At 36.8% G+C, this 24,505-nt stretch overlaps 1 protein-coding gene across 4 annotated transcripts in view; it reads left to right on the top strand.

Annotated features, from left to right (window-relative positions):
• The first annotated feature begins 348 nt into the window (after positions 1–348).
• The window catches only part of NRK (Nik related kinase), a 134,937-nt gene continuing 110,780 nt past the window's right edge, over positions 349–24,505 (top strand). For all 4 annotated transcript variants that reach the window (XM_082717419.1, XM_082717418.1, XM_082717417.1 and 1 more), the window contains exons 1-2: positions 349–703; positions 9,225–9,290. In XM_082717419.1, the coding sequence (XP_082573545.1) occupies positions 647–703; positions 9,225–9,290 (123 nt within the window). In that variant the 5' untranslated portion in view covers positions 349–646. The remainder of the gene's footprint in view (positions 704–9,224; positions 9,291–24,505) is intronic.

Raw genomic sequence — 24,505 nt, 5'->3', positions numbered from 1 at the left:
AGCGGCGCGGAGCGGGACCGGTTTTCCGGGGCTGGCAGCTGCCTTGAAAAAGTTTCCTGTGGAACATTCGCCAGCCGGGGCGGGGGCGGCGGGCTCAGCGGTGGATGTGGGAGGGGGCGTGCAGTCGGTGGAGGCCACGAGAGGCCGGCTCGCAAACCGTTATAGTCCTTCAGCACCTCCCTCGGCCAGTGCCCCCCACCCCCGCCCAGCCCGCCTCCTCGCCGCGCGGCTGCCCACCTGGCGACGTGACGCTGCACCAATCCTCTTCGAGCTGCTCCCGGGGGGCCTCCCTCCTTGTACCGCCCACCTCCCCACCCTGAAAGAGGCGCACCCTGCCGGGGCAGACACTGCGCTCTCGCCGTTGGAGCACCCCTCTAAGCTCCTTGGTCTCCAGGACAGACGCTCAGGCTCGTCTCTCGCCTTAGCCAAACTCGCTTTCCCGCCTCTCAAACTCCAACTTCCCTTAACTCCTAACTTTTTCCCTCCACTTTCCCCTCCTCTATCTCCCACGCCACAAAACCTGGTCCCCTGTTGCTTTTTCCTGTCCTCTCTCTTTTCCTCTCTCTTTTCAACTTCTTGTCAGATTCCACCTCAGACTACCCGAGCGTGCCTAACTCAGTCGCCCGCTTTCGATCAGCTCGAAGCCATGGCGGGACCTGGGGGTTGGAGGGACAAGGAAGTCACGGATCTGGGCCACTTGCCGGTGAGTAGAGAACGCCTATCTCTTCCGAAGTGCTCTCTTCTGCGGGTTCTGAGCACTAGGGTAGGAGACGGACACCCGCAAGCTGGGCTAGGACAGGACTTCGACTGGGCCCCGGGTGCGGGAGGGGACCCTGGAAGCCCGCTTGCGGAAAAGGCGCCCCCCCCCAGGCACCCGGGCCCCGACAAACTCTCGAAAAGGCAAAGGGGCGGGCGGTGGGGGAGAGAGAAGAGGTGACAGTGGGGGTGGTGCGGGCCCTCAACTACGGGACATTTTCTAAATGTGGCCCATTTTGTCTAGCGGTGCTCGGGTACCTGTTCTTGATGGGCTCGAGGAGAGGCTAAAGAGCACGACAACTCGTGGCTTCCTGAGAACACTCTTCCCTATTACCCTGCTGCCGGGTCGTTTGTTTCTTTTGCCAAAGGAGATGCCCACTCGCGGAGTGACCTTTACCTCTAGGTGACAGCGGGCTAGAAAATCAAAGCGTTGAAGTCTCACTTCTCTCACTTTATAATGGCGCTTTCCAAAACCTTGTTCTGCCAGGGCACTGTTCCCGATTGAGTATTGCAGGAGCGAAAGCATTCGACGCCGCTTGAGGAAGAAGTGAATTCTGCACATCCCAATTTAAAAAAGAAAATATTGTGATCACTAACTAAACAGAATTAACTTTTTCTCACGGTTTTGGTTTGTGGATTCTCCTTTTTTCCCGAATGTCCAGCTTTCCTCCAGAATTTTAATTGATTGGTGAGCTATTATCGCTGTCGTTATTAGTAGACTTGTTATTTTAGCAGTGCCGTTTATTTCATTGGCATCTGGTTTCTGGCAGATATTGGATCCCACCCCGCTCCCTTCTTTAAGTTCCCTTTTTAGATTGGCATTTCACTCGCACCCTCTCTTGAATGCAAAGGGCCCCTGGACTCTGAAAGGGAATAAGCATGCACCAGTGCTGGAATGATCGCCAGGCAACTGTAGTTCAAGGCAGTGGCCTACTTGCTTTGGGAAAAGCTAAATATTAACCTTGAGGTTATAGGACTATTCAAAGCCACGGTGCTTTAATTGTATACATATTTGGTATTTTAAGACTGTGTTCTTGATGAAGGCAGACACCTGTCCCTATAAAAAAATGGGCATTCTCCAAGCCTCACCCATATAGTTTTACGCTAGAATAGTGTAGAGGAGGAAGTAATGCATGTGGGTAACATTTTAGCAAATTGTGCTCAGCATTAAAAAGAAGGAACTTGAATATTAACGTATTGAATTGCATATATTAGCATTGCTGTTGTTGGTACAGCTTTATAAAATAAATCGACAAAATTTTTAAAAGTTAAATCTCTTTTCACCTTGCATATGTGAGATTTCTAGGATGTGGAGGCCTCAAATGGTGGTTTCCTTTCTGAACAGAATTTTCTTTTTCTGACTAGGTTTATTCTCAAGTAAAAGTATAAAACCAAGGAATAAAATGTTACCCTTCTCCAACAGTCTCTATGTAGGGTGCGGGAAAGAGATAAAAAAGCAAACTAGGGGAAATATGTGAAATCACAAATAAGTAAACTGAAATAACCATTTTCCCTCTAAAATTGACTAAAGAGAGGAATGGGCAAGACCTCACAGAAATAATTGAGCAGGGAATTCCAAACCCAAGGGGGAAAAAGTTTTATTGCCACAAAAAAATGGGGGGAAATGGCCCAGACTAACTGACCCGGTCATGGCCCTGGGACGTAAGAACTTGGTGAGAGCTGAGGAGATAAGGGAAAAGGCTGCAATCTTTACATTGCAGTTCAATGGAATATTAGTTTTCTGGGGGTTTGTGGGGGTGTGAAGGGGAAAAAGATGAGGTTGGTTTTTAATGTGGGAATATGGAGAAAACAAAACTTTGTGAAAGGTTTATAAAGTGCTCAGCTTCAATAATTTCTAAATTTCTATTATGCAGTATATCATTGTAGAGGTCTTCACCATAGCAAATTATGCATATTTGTGCAAGTTATGCCTAATTCTCCCCTCCCCAAACATCCAGCTCTAAACCCTAAGAAATATAGCAGAAGGGTAGCATTCCCTTTAGAATTTCCTTACCGTCAAATTTTTATAGAGTTGCAAAAAGTTTACGTTGCTTTGGTCACTCAGGTATATTTTAATGATTTGTTATTTTTTTGCCTTTGACTTATTTCCTTAGTTTCTGAAGAAGTAAAAGTAAATGAAGAGGTCAAAAGACATTGAAGTTAGTTAGCTGTTTGGAAGTTTGCATTTTGATGCAAAGTAGACGATAAAGCAAAGAAATCTGATTATGGTGACCACTCAAGATAATTAAGAGTTGCCACTCTTAAGATAATTATCCTCAATAATATCATCCTCATAATATCTGAAGATAAGAAAATTGGTATCATTCAACACCAAATACACCAATTTGGCAATAGCCAGATAACGAGGGGGAGATTCAGACCTTGGTAATTCACATTGAGCAAAAAATAATTTTGCAGATTTTAAAATAATTAAATATGGGTTTAGTTCAAAATTGATATATTATGTCCTTGTGGGATTGGCCAGCTAAATGACCATGAGGCAAGGACCCTTGAGAGCCATCAGGCTTGGCTATGCAAATTTTAATTTAAAGAAAGTGGTGGAAGGTTATTTGGTACTTTTGTTATTAGATAGATATTATTTTTCAACCTAAAATAGTAAGCAAGAGTGAAAGCTGGGGAAACAGGAGAGGGGAGGGGAGGAGGGAATTGTTGAACTTTTTTTGTATAATGCTCTAAAGTTTACAGACATAAAGTATGAGAGCCAACATAGTAACCAGGGAATGACAGGTCAACTATATTTAATTAATAGGTTGCTCTAATTTTTTTCTGATTTACTATCGAATAAATATCTCATAGGTGACAAAACAAAAAAAAGGTACAGAGATTTATGTTTGGTGCTTCCTTTTTGAAAAGAGAATTGCAAAGCCTTATGTCTTTATGTATATCTGTGTGTGTTTACACACACATATGTAGTAGTATTTTCACCTTGCCTGCCAGCAATACCTGTATGCGTGTGTCTCCCTCTCAGATCTCTCTCTCTCTCTCCATATATGTATGTATGTATATATGTGTGTATGTGTGTGTGTATGTGTATGTGTATATGAGTGACATATATATATCTCCTTATATATACACTCAACCCTTGGGACTGGAAATTATTTCCTCATCTCCAAATCTGGCATGTCTTTCACTGTGATAGTCCCCTTTGTCTTCTGTGCCCAGTATGGTAATGACATTCCTCATGGCTGTGGCCTTGGTATTTGACACTGCCATGTGTAGTCCTAATCTATATTGGGGTCAGGATTAGACAGGCCTGGAGGACAGTAGTGGCAGAGGTGATCTGAAATAGCACATGATCCAAAAACTATATTTGAATTACATTAGGCTTATATTTAAATATAACTGTCTTCTCTCCCAGTCTTCCACCACGCAGACCAAGCCTGCTTTCCACACTCCGTCATGAGAACCTCCCTACTTTACCAAATACCTTGGTCGCCTGTTTCGAAGCAGTTTTACCTTCTAGTCAACAAGTGTTGAAACTTTCACCATGTTCTCCGTTAGGTATTTCAAGCTTCACCTCAGCATGACATTGTACTTCAATCTAATTTCTCAGTCTTTTTTCACCCAATTTCTAGAGGAGTGGGTTTTATGTTGGTGCACAAGAATATTATACAAGAATCATTTGGGGGATCTTGGGACCCATCTTCAGAAATTCTGATTTAATAATTCCATGGTAGGGACAAGGCATCTGTATTTTATTTTGTTAAGATTTTTTTTTTTATTCTTAAGTAATCTCTAAACCCAATGTGGGACTTGAACTTACAACCCCAAGATCAAGAGTTGCATGCTGCTCTGACCGAGTCAGCCAGGTGCCCCAAGTAATCTGTATTTTAAACAAGATTCCCCAGATGGTTTTTAAGTAGGGAGTGTCTCTACAGTCCATAGTTTGAGAAATACTGGTCTTGAGGAAGAGATTTTCCTTTCTAAATTTTCCACTTGAATTGTGATGCCCATTCTTCTATCTCTGAAACTCACTCTGGCACTCACTGGCACTTACTGTGTTATATATGTCATTTTCAGGGTTTTTTCTTCATAAACTTCATAAAATCTCTATTTCTAATATTTAAAATAAAAGAAGAAAAGCCTCTGCTATTCTTTCTAGGTGCTGATCTTTTCCTTTCCTTTAGCTGTCTAAATAGTAGTTTGTGTTCCCTAGCTCTCTTTCTTTACTGCCCTAAATCTAAAATTTATTGCTACCCATATTGACCATTTATCAGTTCCCCTTTGTTCTTAATTTCAGCTATCTTTTGTTCTGTTGATCAGCCTTTGCTTTTGAGTCTCCTCCATGACCAGTAAACACTGCCTTCTAGTGGTTCTTTTTCTTCCTGTTACCCCCCCCACCCCCATCCTTAATAAAATTTCCATCAAGGTGTTCATTCCTTACCCCCTCCTTGAATTCAGAAGACAGAAAGAACTCCCGAAAATTTTGGGTTTCAGGGAATAACCAGACTAAGACTCTAAAAGTTGCAGGAGATATTTTAAATACCTAGAAAATATAACAAAGTGTAAAATGTTTGCCCAGCATTTTATGGTTCAAAAATGTTTTAAGACTTAGAATCTTCATAATCTCTTTTGAGAAAGGCTTTTATAAATAATGGTTTCATGTTTACTGACCATTTTTAACTAAAATAGAACACCAAAGCGTATGGAACAGCCAAATAATCTCCCAAGTTATTGTAGTAGTCATATATATAAAGATCTTTCCTCTGCTTCTTTTCTTATCTCAGAGTGGCAGGGCAGAGGAGAGGACCAAGTAATTATGGAGACCCCTCTGACGTGGACTTTTTACTTTCACAGACGCAAACAAACAAACAAAAAGTCCATTTTCAATGTTTCCTTCACTGGGACCCCAGGATAAATTTTCTCTATCATTTAGTGGAAAGTCTGATATAAGAAATTGAGTAATAGTACCCTACTAATAATTAGCACAGTTCTTCTCCCCTTGTTTCCCAGTTTGACAATAATTTAGTCCTAAAAGATGCTAGCGTGGAGATGGGGAAAAAGTATTGCCTAAAACTAAGGAAAAAAATATTCTTAGTAAAGATGAATACTAAGTTGAGTTGCCTTAAGAAAAGAAGAAAAATTTTTATAACATTCTTTTTTTTAAATGTGAGCCTGAGGAGAATTAGAATGTTTTGGTCATTTATGAGCAGGAAAACATTTCCAAACAACATGAGTACAGATAAAATAAGGCCTCTAAGAATTCCACAGGTATTTTATTATCCCTGTCCATTTCCTTGGTGTTTTTGTTTTGTTTTGTTTTGGTAATTAGATACCTGAGTTCAAATATGAGTAAGGTATAATGCTTTTGAAGGCTAGAAAAAGGCTTAAAGATATTAGGACATTTGTGCTCAAAGATTCAGTAACAGAGTTGTTCAGATAATATAGTAATTCTCTAATACGTGGTATTTTTTCAGCTAAAATGTGGCCTTAACTAACAAAGAATGGATTACCAATAGAAATCGACTAATATATTTGAATTTTTTTTGATGGCCAGATGGCCAGAAGTTGTTCCTTCAGAATTAATAATGTCTAATACAAATCCCTCAATAATATCTTTCAAAGAAGTATGCTAAATTCTAAAGTGATAAAGTCTTTAAGCCAAACCTTAGCAACTCCTTTGTTGGCTAACTTTTCTCCCAGACATTTTTCACAGAGTTACAACAATGCTATGCTTAATATCAAAGCCATTATAACAATTTATTTTTATTTTTCTTAAATTCTCAAAATTAGCACCACGCTCTAACCAACTAAGCTCACTGGCCAGCTTAAATTCTCAAAATTATCATTTTAAATAGCTTTTATATATTCATTGGAAGTATGTTCTCTGAACTATTTGTTTTAATAATAGAGTGTTTATTGTGATATTGATTTTGATGATGACTTTAAGAAAGTAGGCTGCCATTTTTTCTAACAGTGGTCATATCAAATCCAATTGGGATTTTAGGACATTAGAATCTGATTTTTTCTTATAGAATTTTAAAGCTAGGAAATCACCAAACACAAAACCTTCATTTTATATGTGTGAAAACTAAGTCCCAGAAAGAGTAAATAACTTATCCAGAGTCACATAGTTAATTAATGGCAGAGCTGGGGCTAAACCTCCAGTCTCCTGACTCTTCCAGTTAAATACTTACTGACTGAAGTAATCCCAGAGCTGTGTCATTTTCCTATGAGAGTTTTGTTAGATTACAGAAATACCATGACAGTTTTAAGAAATCCATAATGTCATTCATATACATTGCATATCCTCAATAGTTTTTCTGTTTAGCTCACATTTCCCACAATAATAAAAATGTTTTCAAACAAAGTTAAACTAAGGTTGTGTTTATAAAATGTGCTTTCTGTATAAGGTATGTGAATCTCTAAGGATTTGCCAAAGATCCTACCACTTTGTGTATAAACTGGCATCTACTCATACCTCGTTTTGGTTTTGCTAAAATAACAAAATAAGCTGCTAGACTAAAAGTTTAAGTAGTGATAAAATTCAAGAAGTCATGTTTTGTGGTGTACAAGAAAAGGATATCCATATAAAGGTAAAGAAGCAATATTTAAGAATGAATATGGAAATCTTAGGAATCTGTCCATAAACAAGTTTTTTTTTCATAAACAAGTCTATATTTTTCTCCTATGATGCCACATTCAGGATTAAGACAAAGAAAATATCATCAGGAAATTTATGCCATGAAAAAGTATTCAGCTGATGCAAAAATTAACTTAAAATTAAAAAACCACAACTGCTTAGTTAAAAAAAAAAACCTGTAGTTTTTTAATGCCATTCTCTTGCTTTGTTATTCATATATATATATGTATATATATATATATATATATACACATTTTAAAAATATTTTATCTATTTATTTGACAGAAATCACAAGTAGACAGAGAGAGAGTAGGAAGCAGGCTCCCCGCTGAGCAGAGAGCCCAATGTGGGGCTTGATCCCAGGACCCTGGGATCATGACCTGAGCCGAAGGCAGAGACTTTAACCCACTGAGCCACCCAGGCGCCCCTGTTATTCATATATATTTAACTTTAGATTTATTTTTATTTTTTTAAAAGATTTTACTTATTTGACAGACAGAGATCACAAATAGGCAGAGAGGCAGGCAGAGAGAGGAGGAAGCAGGATCCCCACTCAGCAGAGAACCCGATGTGGGGTTCAAACCCAGAACCCTGGGATCATGACCTGAGCCAAAGGCAGAAGCTTTAACCCACTGAGCCACTCAGGCACCCCTATATTTAACTTTTTAAAAAGATTTTATTTATTTACTTGAGAGAGAGAGTGTGAGAGAGAGCATGAGAGAGGAGAGGGTTAGGGGGAGAAGCAGACTCCCCGATAAGCAGGGAGCCTGATATGGCACTCAGTTCCAGGACTCCAGGATCATAGCCTGAGCCAAAGGCTATGGTTAAGCCAAAGGCTTAACCAACTGAGCCAACCAGAAGCCCTATATTTAGCTTTTAAAGAAAACCTGATTTTACTGACTTATCCAGATTTAAGACATTGTATATATTCTTTTGGGGGGCACTAAAGATTAATTAATTAATTTATTTATTTATTAAAACTATAAATAATATACAGTGTTATGTTTGTTTCAGGTGTACAGTATAGTGATTCAACAACTCTTGTACATTACTCAGTGCTCCTCACAATAAGTGTACTCTTAATCCCCTTCACCTACTTTACCTATCCCCCCAAACACTACCCTTCTGAAACCATCCCTTTGTTCTCTGTATTTAAGTCTGTTTTTTTGTTTGTCTCTTTTTCTCTTTTTGTTCATTTGTTTTGTTTCTCAAGTTCCACATATAAGTGATATTATATGGTATTTGTCTTTCTCTCTCTGACTCATTTCATTTAGCATGCTACTCTTTGGGTCCATCCATGTTGTTGCAAATGATAAGATCTCAGTCTTTTTCATGGCTGAGTAATATGCCAGTGTGTGTGTGTGTACCACATCTTCTGTTATTCATATTTAGAGGTGATATTCTTTCTCAAGAATTACTATTATATAAATAAACTGTCCAGACTTTGTATCCAGTATCTACTCATCATTGCTGTATGCTAAACTTTCTGCCTGTCTGGTTAGTACTCAAAAATGAATTTTAAAAGAGTGTGTCAATTGTAAACAGATAAATTTATTTCTATTTCAATAATTCTTCTAATTGCATTATGAATATGCTGCAACTAGACATAATTGCATGCATTTTACAGGTTTGTAGTAAGTTTATTATACAGCTGCTTAATGTTCATGTCATTGTTTCTTTTCCATAAATGACTATATTCTATCCAGGAAAATTGTGACATGTTTATTCTTTCGGTAAATGATACTTAGATTCCTCCCATGGAAAGTCTAATGAAGCAAGGCAGATTGGAAATGCCATTCTAGATAGATGAATGCTTGCCTACTTTTCCAAGAAGACAGACAATTTTTGTTCTACATTTTTGTAGGATCCAACCGGAATATTCTCACTGGATAAAACCATTGGCCTTGGTACTTATGGCAGGATCTATTTGGTAAGTGGAGTTAGATTGTGTATTGGTTCTTCATTTTCTAATGACAATGATTGCAAGTGAAAACTCTACACTGCCGAGCAAATAATGACAAAAGCATTTCACTTTGAGAGATGAATCAAACTAAGATAGCTCAGTGATATCTGTGAGAATTATTACAGAGGAAATGCATTGGAAATCTATAGTGAACCAACAAACCAAACATAAGGTCTATAAAATTATTAGCAGAAAATAACATAACATAGTTTAAAAATAAAAATTTAAAAAATTATTATCATGAAATTAATAAAATTAGCAACAGAAAGGGTAATTAATTCAAATAAGATGTACCCAAATAAAAATATCATTTGTTTTATGTTATACATCTGTGCCTTTCAAATTACATTCAACCTTTAAACTGAATGTTAAAAAAATGAACATTTTCACAAATTCTGTATCATACTGTGTGTATGTGTGTGCACACATGTGTGACAGAGTTAGTGAAATAATCTGACAAGAAAAATGCTGCATTTATTTAATGATTATTATGCACAAAACATGTGCTGAGCACTGTCATAGTCTCTGGAGTCACAGTAATGTTGTTCTTCAGGGCTTATGATCCCTGCTCTTCAGGGCTTATGGTCTAGAAATGTGTAAGTAATTAAATGTATGTATGTGTTTGGGAAGGATTGGGAGAGGTACATATAATGTATATGTTAATTGCACAAATAACCATATATTTGCAGTTATAATATATTCCTTGTGTGTCATTGAGGGTCATGTTGATGTATTCTAGGTAAAGCAGGGATACTGCTGAGGGCTAGCTTGGAAATGGGGTTATTTAAAGGCCCTATCACCTTCATCACCTTCCCCTACTCTCCAGTATGGGGATTAGATGTTTTCTCAGTCTTTTATGAGGCTCTGTACAAATGCAGTGTTCCTTTTCCATAAGTCTATCCCTCAAAAACCAAATTGCAGTCCCTAGGCTGATCCTTACTATAGACTAACCACAGGTCCTCTACGTTCAGTTGTATAGAGCTGTCCTGGTATGGTTTGTCCTCTGCTTGCCAATCCTTGAACCTTTAGCTTGCATCTGCCTAGAAGGGGCTTAAAAAAAAATTCATGTACCTAAGTTCAAAATTTGCACAAAAGTACTTATAGCATCAAAACTAAGTAGTAAATGTAGCTTTGTGGAAAGTTCCTAAAAGCAGAAAGAACCTGTGAGTATAGGGAACAGAGAGAATGCCAATATTCATGACATTTTAAAAAACCATTTTGAAATAGTAATTCAAAGTGGCACATGCATCCTGATGTTTATAGTGGCATTATCTACAATAGTTAAATTATGGAAGGAGTGTAAGTGTCCATTAACTGACAAATAGATAAAGAAGATGTGATACACACACCTGCACACACACGCGTGCGCGCGCACGCACACACACACACACACACACATTTTGATTTTATCTTTTAATAGAAGCAATACGCTACAGACAGTGATATCATACAAACACAAATATGTTGTTTATGCAACCTCACTTGCATCTCAGACTGAATGATTAGATAACAATTGTGTGGTCTAGGTGAATTTTGCCACTATATACATCTATATTTACACCTATATATATAGAGGTTCTTCTTCACTTCTTTATATTTACAATCCCTATGACTCCATACCCATTTTAATTCCTGAGGGGTGTGCAGGTGTGTGTGTGTGTGTGTGTGTGTGTGTGTAAGTGTGTGTGTTTCTGTATTTGTTTTTATTTGAAGGAATACAGCTCTCTCCACCACCAGATTTTAGGAATAAAAACACCAGTCATGAGGTAAAAAGCAAAGGTAAGTTTAGGTAACACAAAAAGATGGTTTCTCATTGTCAGTCATCAGAACTGGTTTGCCATAAAAAGAAGAAAAGTCAAGAGAGTAAAAGGTGAGTTGTGCATGGTAATTCTTTTTTTTTTAAGACTAGGGTTTATTGGGGTATAGTTTACATTTGGTAAAATTCGCCTTTCTAAATATATAATTCTATGAGTTTGGACTAGTCATGTAGTCATTTAGTCGTGTAACTATCACCAGAATCAAGATTTTTCCAACATACATTTTAAATACACAGTATACCTTCAAGAAATATTACTCAAGTAATACTTCACTGTGTGGTAACCAGTTGGTATAGTTATATATTTTACTTTTATGTGTGATATAAACCCACAATACTACTACTTTTTTTCCTATGTTCAATACTACTACTTTTTATTTAATTATGTTTTAGAGCAATTACAAAGAAGAAAAATTGTATTTTTATTCATTTGAACCATTTCTGGAATTTTAGTTTCCTTGGGAAAATCCAAGTTTCTATACTTCTTAAGCCTGAAGAATTTTCTGTAATAGGTCATGTAGTGCAGGGCTTCTGGTAATGAGTTCTCTGCCTTGGTTTGTGTGGAAATCTCTCATTTCCTCTTCATTTTTGAAATATATTTACACCGAATATAGAATTTTATATTGATAGTTTTTCTTTCAACACTTTACACTCTATTGTCTTCTGGCTTGCATGGTTTCTGAAGTCTATTATCATTCTTATCTTTGCTCCTTTGTATTTTTCTTCTTACTGATTTTAAGACTTTGCTTTAACTTTGTTTTTTAGCAGTTTAAATATGAAATATCTAGGCTTTTTTTTTGTTGTTTTTTATGTGTGTGTGTGTGTGTGTCTTTGGTGGGCTATTTATCATCCTTTGTGTTCTCTGAACTTCTTGGATATTTGTAATTTGGCATATTTTATTTGGGGGGATTCTTGACCTTTATCTCTCTCTCTCTCTTTTTTTTTATTTTGTTCTCTTCTCCTTGTGGGAAACCAGTTTTACATTTCTTAAGCCATTTTATATTAACTCATAACTCTTGGATGCTCTATTTTGTTTCTTATGTGTGTGTGTGTATGTGTTCATATGCTCATTTGCTTTTATTCTCTTTCCTCTGTGTGTTTCACTTGGATCCATTATTTCCTAACTTCAGTTTTACTGATTCCTCTCTCAGCTTTCTTGAGCCAACTGATGAGACTGCCAAAAACATTTTTTAGCTCTTTCACTGTTTATCGTTTCTAGTATTTTCACTTGACTTTTTATAGTTAACATTATTGCTGAAAGCCCCATTTGTTTATGCATGTTTTCCATATGTTTCACTATAGCTTTTCACATATTAATTGTAGTCACATTAAATTTTCTGTCTCATACTTTGAATATCCAAGTCATCTCTAAAGCTGGTTATATTGATTGCTTTGTCTCTTGAGAGTGAGCTTTTTTTTTTTTCCTTGATTATTTGTTTCTCAAAATGTTTGTTTGAATGACAGACATTGCTGGTAGAAGAGTAAAGATTGAAGTAAATAGTAATTATGCCTTGAAATGGGCACATTTGTTCTTCTAGGTCATTGATATGGGAGGTTGAGTCAATCTAATAAAATGAGCTATGTTTGGACTACGTTGTTGCTATGGTTACCCTCAATTCATCACCAGCTTCAAGTTACTTTGTTACCATGTGCTTAACATGGTGGTGGGGTTCTCCGTTTTCCTGCTCTACCCTCAGCTTTGGACCTCCCTTGTGCATCTGTGCTTCAAAGAGATTCTCTCTTCATGCTCTTGTGACTCCCTAATAGTATGTTGCTTTTCCTTCTTATGAGGTGCTTATTAGCCTGGGACAGGGAAGAATTCTCTATTTTCTTTTTGGTGTGGGGCAGGGAGGAATTCTCCGTTTTCTTTATTCAAACTTAGCGTTAGGCAGGTCCTGTGCCTCTGGGTCATGGAAGTGGGACTTTCTAAGTTATTCTTTTTCTCTGCTAGTGTTAAGACACTTCTTAATGGTCTGGGTCCAGGACTAATTCCTGCCCCTCCCCAGAAGTTGAGGAATTATATTTGTTTTTACATTTCCCCCAACTGAAGTAGGTCTTCCTCTATCCCCCTGGGCAGAACAGTTTGCTGCCTTTTCTTAAAGCTTAGTGCCCTTATTCCTTAGGGAGAAGGGAATTAGACATGGTTTCATGCTTTTCCTACTGCAGTGGCTTCTGCTCTCTACTAGGTCAGTACTGTAAATCCACAGAAAAAAGCCTTTGAGTGTATATAAATTCCTCTTATCTATGGCTCCCAAGAGTATTGTACTCTCAGGGTAGCCCATACTTGGCATTTAGCAGTTCATTAAAAATTTAGCTGAATTCTTTATACTACCTTCTATGATGACCTTGCCTTTCCCCTGCAGCCACAGGTGAGCCTGTGAGAGATGTTCCATCTCTCCTTGTAGATGTTTATCTTTCTTCAGGCATCAGACTAGGTGGTTGCCTTGAGACTTCACTCTGGGTTCAATAAAAGTTATGATTTTGTAGATTATTCAGCTTTTTCTTGTTGCTAGGTTTGGGGTGGCACTCTTTCCAGCTTTCCACATTCTTATCAGGAGCCAAAAGTCCATGTCAATTCCTTTTAACCATGAAGTATCTACCTACCATATGCTAGGTCCTATACACATTTGCAATTCCTAAGAATTTTATATGTACCTATTCAGATCCAGAGAGAGAGAACACTTTCCACCAACATCTTCAAAGCACAAACTTCTATGTTACAGAAGGTAGATGATTACAGGTGCTTTACTTACATTAGACATATTTTCCTTTTTCACTCATTGCTGTGACCTCTTTTTTTCTACCTCAAATTAATGCCCTTATGTAAAAAGCCTTTGGATGGTGTTACTGTAAATCAATACCTCCTTCTTGTATAATAATCTTGAGTATATAGAAAATCCTTTTAAAATATTCATACTTTTTATACCAATAATCCCACTTTTGGAAATCTATGATAAACACTGAAAATGTAGAAAAAGCATAAAGTTTTATTTTAGTAGAAAGGTATGGCATATTGTACTGAAAAGAGGGCCTCCTTTGGAATCAGGCAGACCTGACTCAGTACTTACTTGGCCATGACCTTGAGCAAGTCACTTAACCTCTGAGTATACATGTCCTTATTTATAAAATGGAACTAACAACACCTTACAAGATTTGATAAAATTTAAAAACAGTGTATAACTGATGTTATTATTTGTGAAAAGACTAACTCAGCAAAATCCTAAATAGTAAAAAATAAGATGAAGTGAATATCTAGTCAGTCAATTTCTTTACTCTTAAAAGCAATGTTTATGAAGATATCTAGCACCATAGAACTATCTTTTTTTAAGATTATTTATTTATTTATTTGACAGAGAGAGATCACAAGTAGGCAGAGAGCCAGGCAGAGAGAGAGAGAGAGGAGGAAGCAGGCTCCCTGCTGAGCAGAGAGCCTGATGCGGGACTCGATCCCAGGACCCTGAGATCATGACCTGAGCCGAAGGCAGTGGCTTAACCCACTGAGCCACCCAGGTGCCCCTAGAACTATCTTTTAATACGTTAAGCCAAGTATTCCATATTATTTTATGTATACTCTGATTATAGCTATGTTAAAAAATCATACATGTGAAAAATAATAAATAGAAGAGTGAGATACTGCATGTTATTTTTATTCTGTATTTTTACTATATTTCTAATGTTTTTAATGTTATATTATCTAGATAAGGAACATACATATTTGCTTATATATATTATATATATATGTGTGTGTATGTATGTATTAGACAGTACCAAATGCTGCATAAATACCTTGTACAACAAAATGGAAACATGATACCATTCAAAATTAATGTCAGAGTGACTCACAGAGTCCTTTGCTTTTTCAGTGCTGCCAACCACATCCCCTGCTGGTGTTTGTTTTGGTTAAGGTCTCTCCAATGTCTTCCAGCTTGTTTCCAAGACCTTGTTCTCTGGCAGGTTTCCAGCTGTCTGCTGAGGTCTGTGCACACTGAAATGAAAGCTGAGTTTCACACTCCACATTGTAACCCTTTTACTCTCCTGCTTTTTCTTCTAATTAGATGCCTATCTTTCTACCCTTTCCCACCTCCTGCCAGTATAAACCTCACTTAAAACAGTGGGTTTTATTTTTCTTTCTCTTTTCAGGAGAAAGTACAGTTCTTCTTTCCCCCCCCTAGTAGAGTCATAAAATATAGTTTCCCCTTCACCTTTAGCTGCTAGTCTCATAGCTTATGAGTTGTCACTTGAAGTAGAGGAATATTTAGAATTTTCCCATGTGAGAACATATTAGTAAAAAGAAAGTAGGTTGAAACTTGTTTTTTAAAGGTAATATTAGAAAAATAAACAATTGCCCAAAGAGCAATGTACACAGAGACACCACAGTTATTTTATGAAATGTTAAGAGGGACACCAAGAGCCTTTAGGGTAGCATAGTGGGTGGCAAACTGACTCTCCCACTAAATGACACTATGCATGTAACTTGTCTTTTCTGGGCTAATTTACTCAACTATAAAATAAATGTGTTAGACTAGATAATCTCAAGGGTTTCATCTGGCTTTTTGACAATACACTTAGCATAGTTCCTAGAACTCAATAAAATGTAAACTATTCTTATTCTTACTGTTAGCATCATACTTGTAACTTTTATATTCCCTTCACCATATTGCAAAATAGAAGTTTCTTATTGGTTGTTAGTTGAAGTAGTTCCTCATGTTACCTAATAAAATGATTGGCATCATTTTTTTTTCTATTTTTTCCTTATCATTTGATAAAAGGACCTCATATATTAGCTCATTAATTACTATAATACCCAATGAAAAGATAAAACTGGGTACCAGGTGTATTGTAAAGGTAGGATATTTCATTATATGTTAACTAACATAACTTTGTTAAGCAGAAACTGTTAACTAATGCCACTTTGTTAAGCAGAATACTAGTAGGGTAAGACAACTGAATCTCCAAAATGAACCATTTTTGCCTTGTGTTTCATGAAGTCTTGACTGCACCCTTAATCTTAATCATCTATTCCCATGTTGCCATTTGCAAGTGGTGAGGGTAGAAAAAGCAGTAGGAAAAGGTTTAAGTCAACCATTTCAAGCAAAGGAAAAATTTACTTGAAATAAGGTAAACTTCTATAATTGGGTTTAAAGCTTAATTGTCACATATGTCTGACACCTAAATGGAATGAAATTAATGCTGGCAAAAGGAAGGGACTGCCCCAAATATCTTATTGTTCTAAAACTTAAAAATATACCCTGGGCATAAGTAAGCATCTATCCTTGAGAGATAGTAGAAGAGTCATCTGCCCCTTGGTAGTCAGCAGATTAAGTCAGATGTATCAAAGTGTGGCATTACAACCACAAGCAAATTCCTGAATTGCTTGCACTCTGGAAGTACACTGCTGAATATGGAAATTTCTTTTCAAAACACTGTCAAATGTATCACTCTTAAATTTGTTTTTTTAGATCATTGCTTTACACATTACTTTTACTTGGACATCTCACCAGACAGGTGAGATTTAGGTTTATTAATTACATTTTCTGGATTTGAAGTTGGAGCAGGGAATGGGAAAAGAAAGGCAGGGAAGAAATGTCCTCAAAGTTGATGACATACAATTTATGATATTTTAAATTAAGTTTCAGAAACGTGGTGCTGACATTTGGGTTGCCTAGCCACTAGGCCTATTGGATAGGGGTTTGAGTATTTTTCCTTTTAGGCTGAAATTATACTGTTTATTTGCCTACCAAATGTCTAGTACTGTGAATGCTTTCTTTTTAGGTAGGAAAGTTTTCTCACATCCTTGCCATTTTGCAAATATAGCTCAATTAAGTTAGCCAACAAATATTGCTTGAGCGCCCATTAAGTGTGTAACACTATGCATTTTATTATACATTGCAACCCTCAGAAGCAGGAACTGAAACTGAAGCTGACTTGAGGCTACAGTCTTACAAGGTTGTAGTTCCTTCTTAGTGCAATACCATAAGTCCAGAGCCCTTTCTTGGTTCTGTCTTTTTCTTATGTCATCACCTCCTTATATAATACACCTCAAAAGAGGGACTTGGCCTTTTTAAAGTAACCCTCCTGCTGTTCTTCTTAGGAAATATTAAATTTATCCCTTAAATAAAAATATTGCTTTGAGTGTTTAAAATTTTCCATAATGAACAATTTTTTAAAATCTTCATCAAATGCATACTATGTCCCAAGCACTGTGTTAGTCAATAGGTGCTAGTTACAGTTATCAGAAAACATTTAGGGGGGCTTTTATTGATTTAGTTTTAGTAGACATAAGGAAGGAGGTTATTTTCCTTCTGATTGTGGCCTTTACATTTGAGGAGGGAATAATATATAAAAGGAAGGAAAGGGAAAGCTAGGGTCAAATTGGGAAAATGAGGGAAGAATTATGGATGTCACTTTTTGTTTTGTTCTGTTTTGTTTTTCCCTGAATGTAGAAAGTATAATGAAGCTTCTAACTGAGACTCTAAGACAAAAGTTTTTTTTTTTTTCAATAAGAGAGCTAAGGTTGAATATTTGCAATAGGGGCGAAAAGAACTAATATATGATAAGTAAACTGAGACTCGGGGGACCAAATTAGTGAAAGGCACTGAGAGTTAAAAGCCTTGGGGGAAAAGATGGAATATTTCTATCTTAACCATGACATCTCTCCAGCTGTGGAATACAACCTAGGCTCTGAGTTGTAGGCTTGTCTTTTCCTTTTTGTGTTATATCAAAATTTACTTCTGCCTCCTGACAAATCTTGAGGGAAGAAGAAGCAATAGCATCATGGGTCCAAAAGGTGAAAGCCAAAGTTATATGTGGGATTTGTACCCTTTGGAGGCCACAGTTAATTTTTTCACAACTACTATAATCTGTTTAATAAGTTCACAGATATACATGGGGAGAAATTCAAAGTCTGTATTTGGTGTGTTTTGGTAAAGCAAAAGTTAGGATCTCATATCTTTGATTTCTAATTAAGTTGATTTTACAAAGTTGTTCTAGGGGTAGAAAGTCAAATTCAAATGTGTGGAGACAAATATGTATTTCTAAACAAAATTAAAGACAAGTAAACCATAGCATTATGTCTTTGGCCAATCAGGTAAGAGCATCCCAATTATAATTTTTTAAAAATATAAGTATAAATCACTGTGGAGAGTATAATAGTTACTTAAGAACAGAAATACAAAATTCCACAATTGATGCTTAGTTTATACACTTAAAGCTTTTCCTTATTTATGGTCTTAGGAAAATTTATGTGAGCAAGATTTTATAAACCATTTTAATTTTTAAGACTTACTTATTTCAGAGAGAGGGAGAGAGAGCGTATGAGCAGGAGGGGCAGAGGAAGAGAGAGATAGAATCTTAAGCAAATGCCACGCTGAGTGCAGAGCCCCCATGAGGGGCTCAATCTGATGACCCTGAGATAACGACCTGAGCCATGGAGCCCCAAACAGGGCTTAATCTCACGACCCTGAGATCATGACCAGAGCTGAAGCCAACAGTCAGATGCTTTAACCAACTGCAACACCCAGGCACCCGTTTATAAACTGTTTTAGAGATGGAAGTGAGTAGGAGCTGTGCTAGAAACATTAATGTACTTTGTGTCTAATACATTAAAAATTTAGTTTTGTTTCATTTTGCATATACATATATATTTATATATACTATATATGTAGAGGTATGAATATATACATATATGCATATGCATGCATGTATATGCAAGTATGTGTATAAGAACATATATACTATATCTTTGTATGTATACATGTTATACTATATAGAATATAAATTATATATATAGAGAGAGATATATACAGATAAATAGATAGGATTGTGGTCAGATTCTCAGTAAATTCAGTAAAGGTTGTTGAAGTCAAGAGTTCTTGTTTTCCCTGATCCTCTAGTATCTGACCACTAAAGAAAGTTAGCTGGGTTTCCAATACATTTTGTGGAACAGACACTAGCAAGTAACATCTAGGGAATTCTAACTTTTGAAATAAGAATTTCCAACATCCTACCATATTTGTGTATCTGTGTCTAAGGTAGTTTTGTGAGTGATGCTAAAATTGCATTTAGCAATGAATATGCCATGGTAGTTCTCTGGAAATTTCAAGAAAAAGTGGAAGCTCTTACATTTTTATGTTCCTGGGGCTATACTGAAGTCAGATTCTTACAAAGAGGTCTATGAGTAAAATTGTGCTAATATATCAAAGAATATCAGAATATATAAGCAGTTTTTTAACCTGAAGTCTTTTTTTTCCTGTTCAGCTATACCCAGGTTATGACAAATTCCTCCTCCACCAGAGCATGGAGAAAGAGAGGAAAAATTAGGTATAAACTGTGTGTCATTTCAGTTGGAGAAATAATGATATAGAGGTGGTTTGTGTGTAATTTGTGTTGGAAAAATAGGAAAGCTCCTTGTAGGTATGTCATTTATAGGCAGAGTCCCTTTATGAACAGGGAAAAGAGGTTGGATTATTCAGGGTCCCCTGAGGGAAAAAAAGATTGATTATATTCTAAGCACTGCCAGTAACATTTTGTATAAATCATTAACTCTGATGAGAAACAAAACAAAACAAAACAAAAACACCGCCATAATCAAAAAGGACAAGTTTAAGAACTCTCACAGAAGGATAGCTTTCCTTGGCTCTGAGAAAAATAAAATAAAATTAAATAAATTAGTTGGTATACAAATTGGATGAGGAAGAAAAAACATGGAGAATGAAATTTTAGTCACTTTAGTGATTGTGAGCTTAGTGTCCTAAAAGTGGGTAACACTTATTGAATGCTTACATTGTTCCTAGTGCTTAATTTGCATTTTATTATTTATATTTCATAAGAGGGCACCATTGTTATCATCATCCTCCCATCTCATAAGTGGGGAAACTGAGGATCCAAGAACTTGATTTACTAAATAAGTTCACAAACCAAGTAAGTTGCTGAGTCAGTAGTAAAACCAACATTTGCCTGGCTTTTAGGTTTGTGCTCTTAATTCTACTGTATTATATTCAGCTCAACATATACAACCCAGACTCAAAAAGCATTCAGCTAGATCAACCAGCTGAAAAAAAAAACCCTGCCCAAGTAGAGGAATATATAGGAACCTGGTGAACTGAGGTCAGTTATGAAGATTGTTCATGATGAGTCCCTCAGCATATTTGTTTCCTTCATGACAAGCACTAAGACACATTCAAGTCTGAGGAAATTTTTTGGGGATTTAGAATTTCAGAAGTGGACAGGAACAAATCAGTTTGCCTTTAAAGGACACTTGAAGCTCATAACTAAATTCCTACTTAAACTCTTGAAAACCCTAGGAAAGCAGAGATTGCTTGCTGTCACTTTTTTATTATTTTCTAGTGAGCAGAGGTCTATCTCCAGCACCAGAGGCTTTATGCCTCAATTACTGCTCCTACTAGGAGCCTCAGAGAAGAAAGAGACAACAAGGATAATTGAAAGTTCGTACCTCTCAAAGATAAAACAGAACTTCATTATCTCCTTTGTGGATGATTGCTTTCTGATTGGTAGGAATATTAAAATTTAATAAATTTTAAATGTTTGGAGTATTTTCTAATAGATGCATTTCTAGGAAACTGGGTGAAAATTATATAGATAGATATAATTTAGGGTAGAAACAAGGGTGAAAGTTGTATAATGTATACACACACACATATATATGTATACACACAAATATATATACATACTATATAAATTATATAATAATTTATATATATTTAACTTGGGGTACCCTTGTATGGTCCCTGCTTAACAATAGATTTTCTTCCAGAGTCTAGGCTGGAATAAATTACATGTAGGGGCTAAGTGGCTATAGCTTGAAAGATTAGAGACTGGCAGAAGAAGAGAATTGAGCAGGTGGTTGGAGGCAGATTTAGTATTGAGGTGAGGAAGTGTATATATGAGGTATGTTGGTTAAGTAAAATTCTCTGTATATTGTCCCATCAAATGGACATACATGTTTCAACAGAACTTACATCTTGAGGCTTTCCTGTGGTTAACCTCTACAAGAATTTTGCAAGCTGACAAGCTCCTCCCACATTTTTACAAAATAAAGTGTTGGAATGATAGTAGAAAACCAGCTACAAGTCTTGGAATGAATTAAGAATTTATTAGTCTTTAAAACTAGTATGCAAATTTCTTCAGAGACAGATGGGAACTTTTTAATTTTGGCTATACCTCTAGGGGACCTAGTAAGTTGCCTTGCACATAGTAGGCTCAAGGACATCAGGGATATATGACAAGCAAAACTTGGAATGTAAATATAATATGTTTTCTATGGCCTATGCTCATTTTCTCCCTTTATTATCAGTGTTGTCATCGTACAAGTAGGTATTTTGAAAAAATTATATGTCTCCAGAAAATCTATATTAATCACCTATGTAATCTCTTTGAAATTAGCAAAATACATATGGGTGTGGGACTAAAAAGATGTGTACAAAAATGACCCCCTCCCAAATGACATATTTTAACAGGCACTCTCTGCAGATGTGCCCTGATGGAAAGAATTGACTAATGACACCCTGCTAAGCCAATGCTGGAGACAGGTTGGCCTTTCAAAATTATACCACCTAAGTAACTTTCTACTCTGACTATAAAAAAAAGGTGGCAGTGTGTAGAGATAAATATTTCCAAAGGATGGAAATATTAGCCTTACTTTTTTTTTTATTACTTTCTGCTGAATGAGTCATTTAGGAAGTTTGAAAGAGCATATTTTTTCTCAGGGTACTGTAGTTTGCTGTAGTGTTGTTGGCATGACCAAGTATAAGGATGGCTTCAAGAGAGCCTCATACCTTCAGGAAGATGTCTAGAACATGTGCAAATATTTCCTGACTCGGAAGATTGGCAGCCATTAGAAAGAAAAACACATAAATAAGAGCCTACAAATATCCTTGCTTCTCTTAGCCTTCTATCCACGCTTGCCAGTTGCTGTAATGGGTTTTTTAACTACCTTAGATTTCAAAAAAATTAAATTCCTCCAAATGTTAAACTCTACAAGTTTTAGTAATGTGGATTTTGTAGGTTCTACAAACATACATACATACACATACACACTGCCCAACCCACCTTTGTTTATTGGGTACTTTTCTAGTACTGTGTCCTAGGAAACTTCTATCAGTCTAGGACATCATACATATATGCTTGATTTAGGTCTTTTAATACTTGAGCAACATATTTTAATGAGTAAGAGATAGCTATAACCTCCCCTCAACTGCATTATAGGGGTGAATTAACAGATGTGACTAGAAAGAAATTAACAGATGTGACTAAGAAAAGTGGAAAACAGATACAGATACATATTTAGGGACCATAATCTGTGTTCACTCCAATCAGGACAATGTAAAAATTGGTTTGACTAATTTCTTCACCACCACCACCACCACCACTCTTCAAAAAGATACAAACAGAATTAATTGGTTATTTGACAGAAATTACCAAAATGTTTGCTGGCATCCAGTACATATAGCCTTACTAAAATGGAAGATGGGTGTTCTACATTGCATCAAAAATGCTTTCTAGAAGAGACCTCTCAGGCAGATTTTAATGCTTGGACTTCAAGAGAAGGAGATTAGAGAAGCACAATTTACTGTCAACTTGCAACAACTGGTATATATAATTATGTGCTCTCAACTCCTTTATAAATATTTATTTCTTTTCAGTTCTCTTGATGTTGTGAATTACTTTTCCATTTACCCCAATTTTATTTTTTTAAGATTTTATGTATTTATTGGTCAGGGAGAGAGCACAAGCAGGGGGAGCAGAAGGCAGAGGGAGAAGCAGGCTCCCTGCTCAGCAGGGATGCAGAACTCAATCCCAGGGATCATGACCTGAGCCGAAGGCACACACTCCACTGACTGATCCACCCAGTCGCCTACTCAAATTTGATATATCATGATGCACTTGGTAGAGAATTACAATGCAGTTAAGGGAGCAGAGACTCGGTGCCTGAGAATATAGCTCAGGTTTATATAGAAGCAAAAGTCACTTGAGTCTTTAAGGATGCAGTTTATCATCCATTTGCTTTAAAACCTGAAGAATGAGATGTGGACCCAAGCAGCTTCACTTGGTCCCAATCAAACTTTTCAATTCTAGAAAGGCTCTGAGGGCAGGGACTAGATTATATATACTGCTTTCAAAATTTTCCCTGTAGTAACACTGTGCTGAGTCAAATTTTGTTGTTTAATGCTACATTTTGTGGTTTTCTTTATTTGAATCTTATATTTTAGGGTCCTTTATAATCAGGTAGGGGGATGAGAAAAATGGAGTGAAGAATGGTAGAGAAATAGAAGGACCTTAGAACTAGGGTTGCCAGATTAGAAAAGTAAAAATATAGGATGCCCAGTTAAATTTCAATTTTGATAAAGAACACATTTTTGTGTGTGTTGGCGTGTCCCAAAAGTGTATACTTACGCTAAAAAATTACTTGTTTATTTAAAATTCAAATTTAACTGGACTTGTCCTGTACTTTATTTGCCAACCTTATCTAGAACCAACTTGACCTGGGTCACAGATCTGCCACCTGCCAGCCCTGGGTTAAGAAATAAGAGGAAAATTTTTCCTCCTACCTGATGTGATATGGCAGAGAATGCCAGTTCATCCTAAGACGTTGCCAAAGGGTGGGGAGGATGTGATCTTTGGGGCTAAAACAGTGGACACTCCTCCCTGCTTCTGGCAAATGTTTGGTATTACTTTCAAAGCTGTATAGCAAAACTGCTTTGCTGGTACTTGTAAGGGCCACTGAGTTCAAGTGACTAATTCCCTCCGTACTTAGAGGCTAAGTAGGGGAAAGAAGGAGAGTTTTCTCTTTGACAGGCCAAGAAGAGCATTTTGCCTGCTCAGTCCCCTGGCTAGAGAAGAGAATCAAGATCACTTTTTGAAGGACGGGCTCTGGACTGTTGATTTGATTCATCATTCTCCAATTTTATCATGCCTAATACGGTTCCAAGAATCTAATGTGATTGCAGCCAATAGCAATCAATGATTTTGTTTTGTTTTGTTTTGTTTTTGGTGAAAGACCTTATGTTCTATTTCACAGGCCAGGTTATCACTGGCTACGATCTATAGACTGTTCTCAGAAAGATCGTTTGTTATTTAGAGCCCTGTTGCATGTGGTACATTTCCTTTGGGAGTTGTGAGTTAAATCACTCATTTGGCCTGTGGCACTGGGAGGTTTACCTTAAGGAAGGATACATGGGGTGTGACTGATCTACAGTGCAAAATAGAGGTAGACTGTCACCAGAACTATTTAAATCCAATCATCATATTCGGTAGCTCCTAATTCCTTCAGGGTGGCTCAGAGAATGTACTACCTATTCTTCCCTTTTGTAGATAATGTTTCTTCAAGGAAAACTGATAATCTGTGAAG

This window comes from Mustela nivalis, assembly GCF_964662115.1.
Source record: "Mustela nivalis genome assembly, chromosome: X".
In the NCBI taxonomy this organism is placed as follows: domain Eukaryota; kingdom Metazoa; phylum Chordata; class Mammalia; order Carnivora; family Mustelidae; genus Mustela; species Mustela nivalis.
This window is presented reverse-complemented; position numbering and strand designations above follow the sequence as displayed.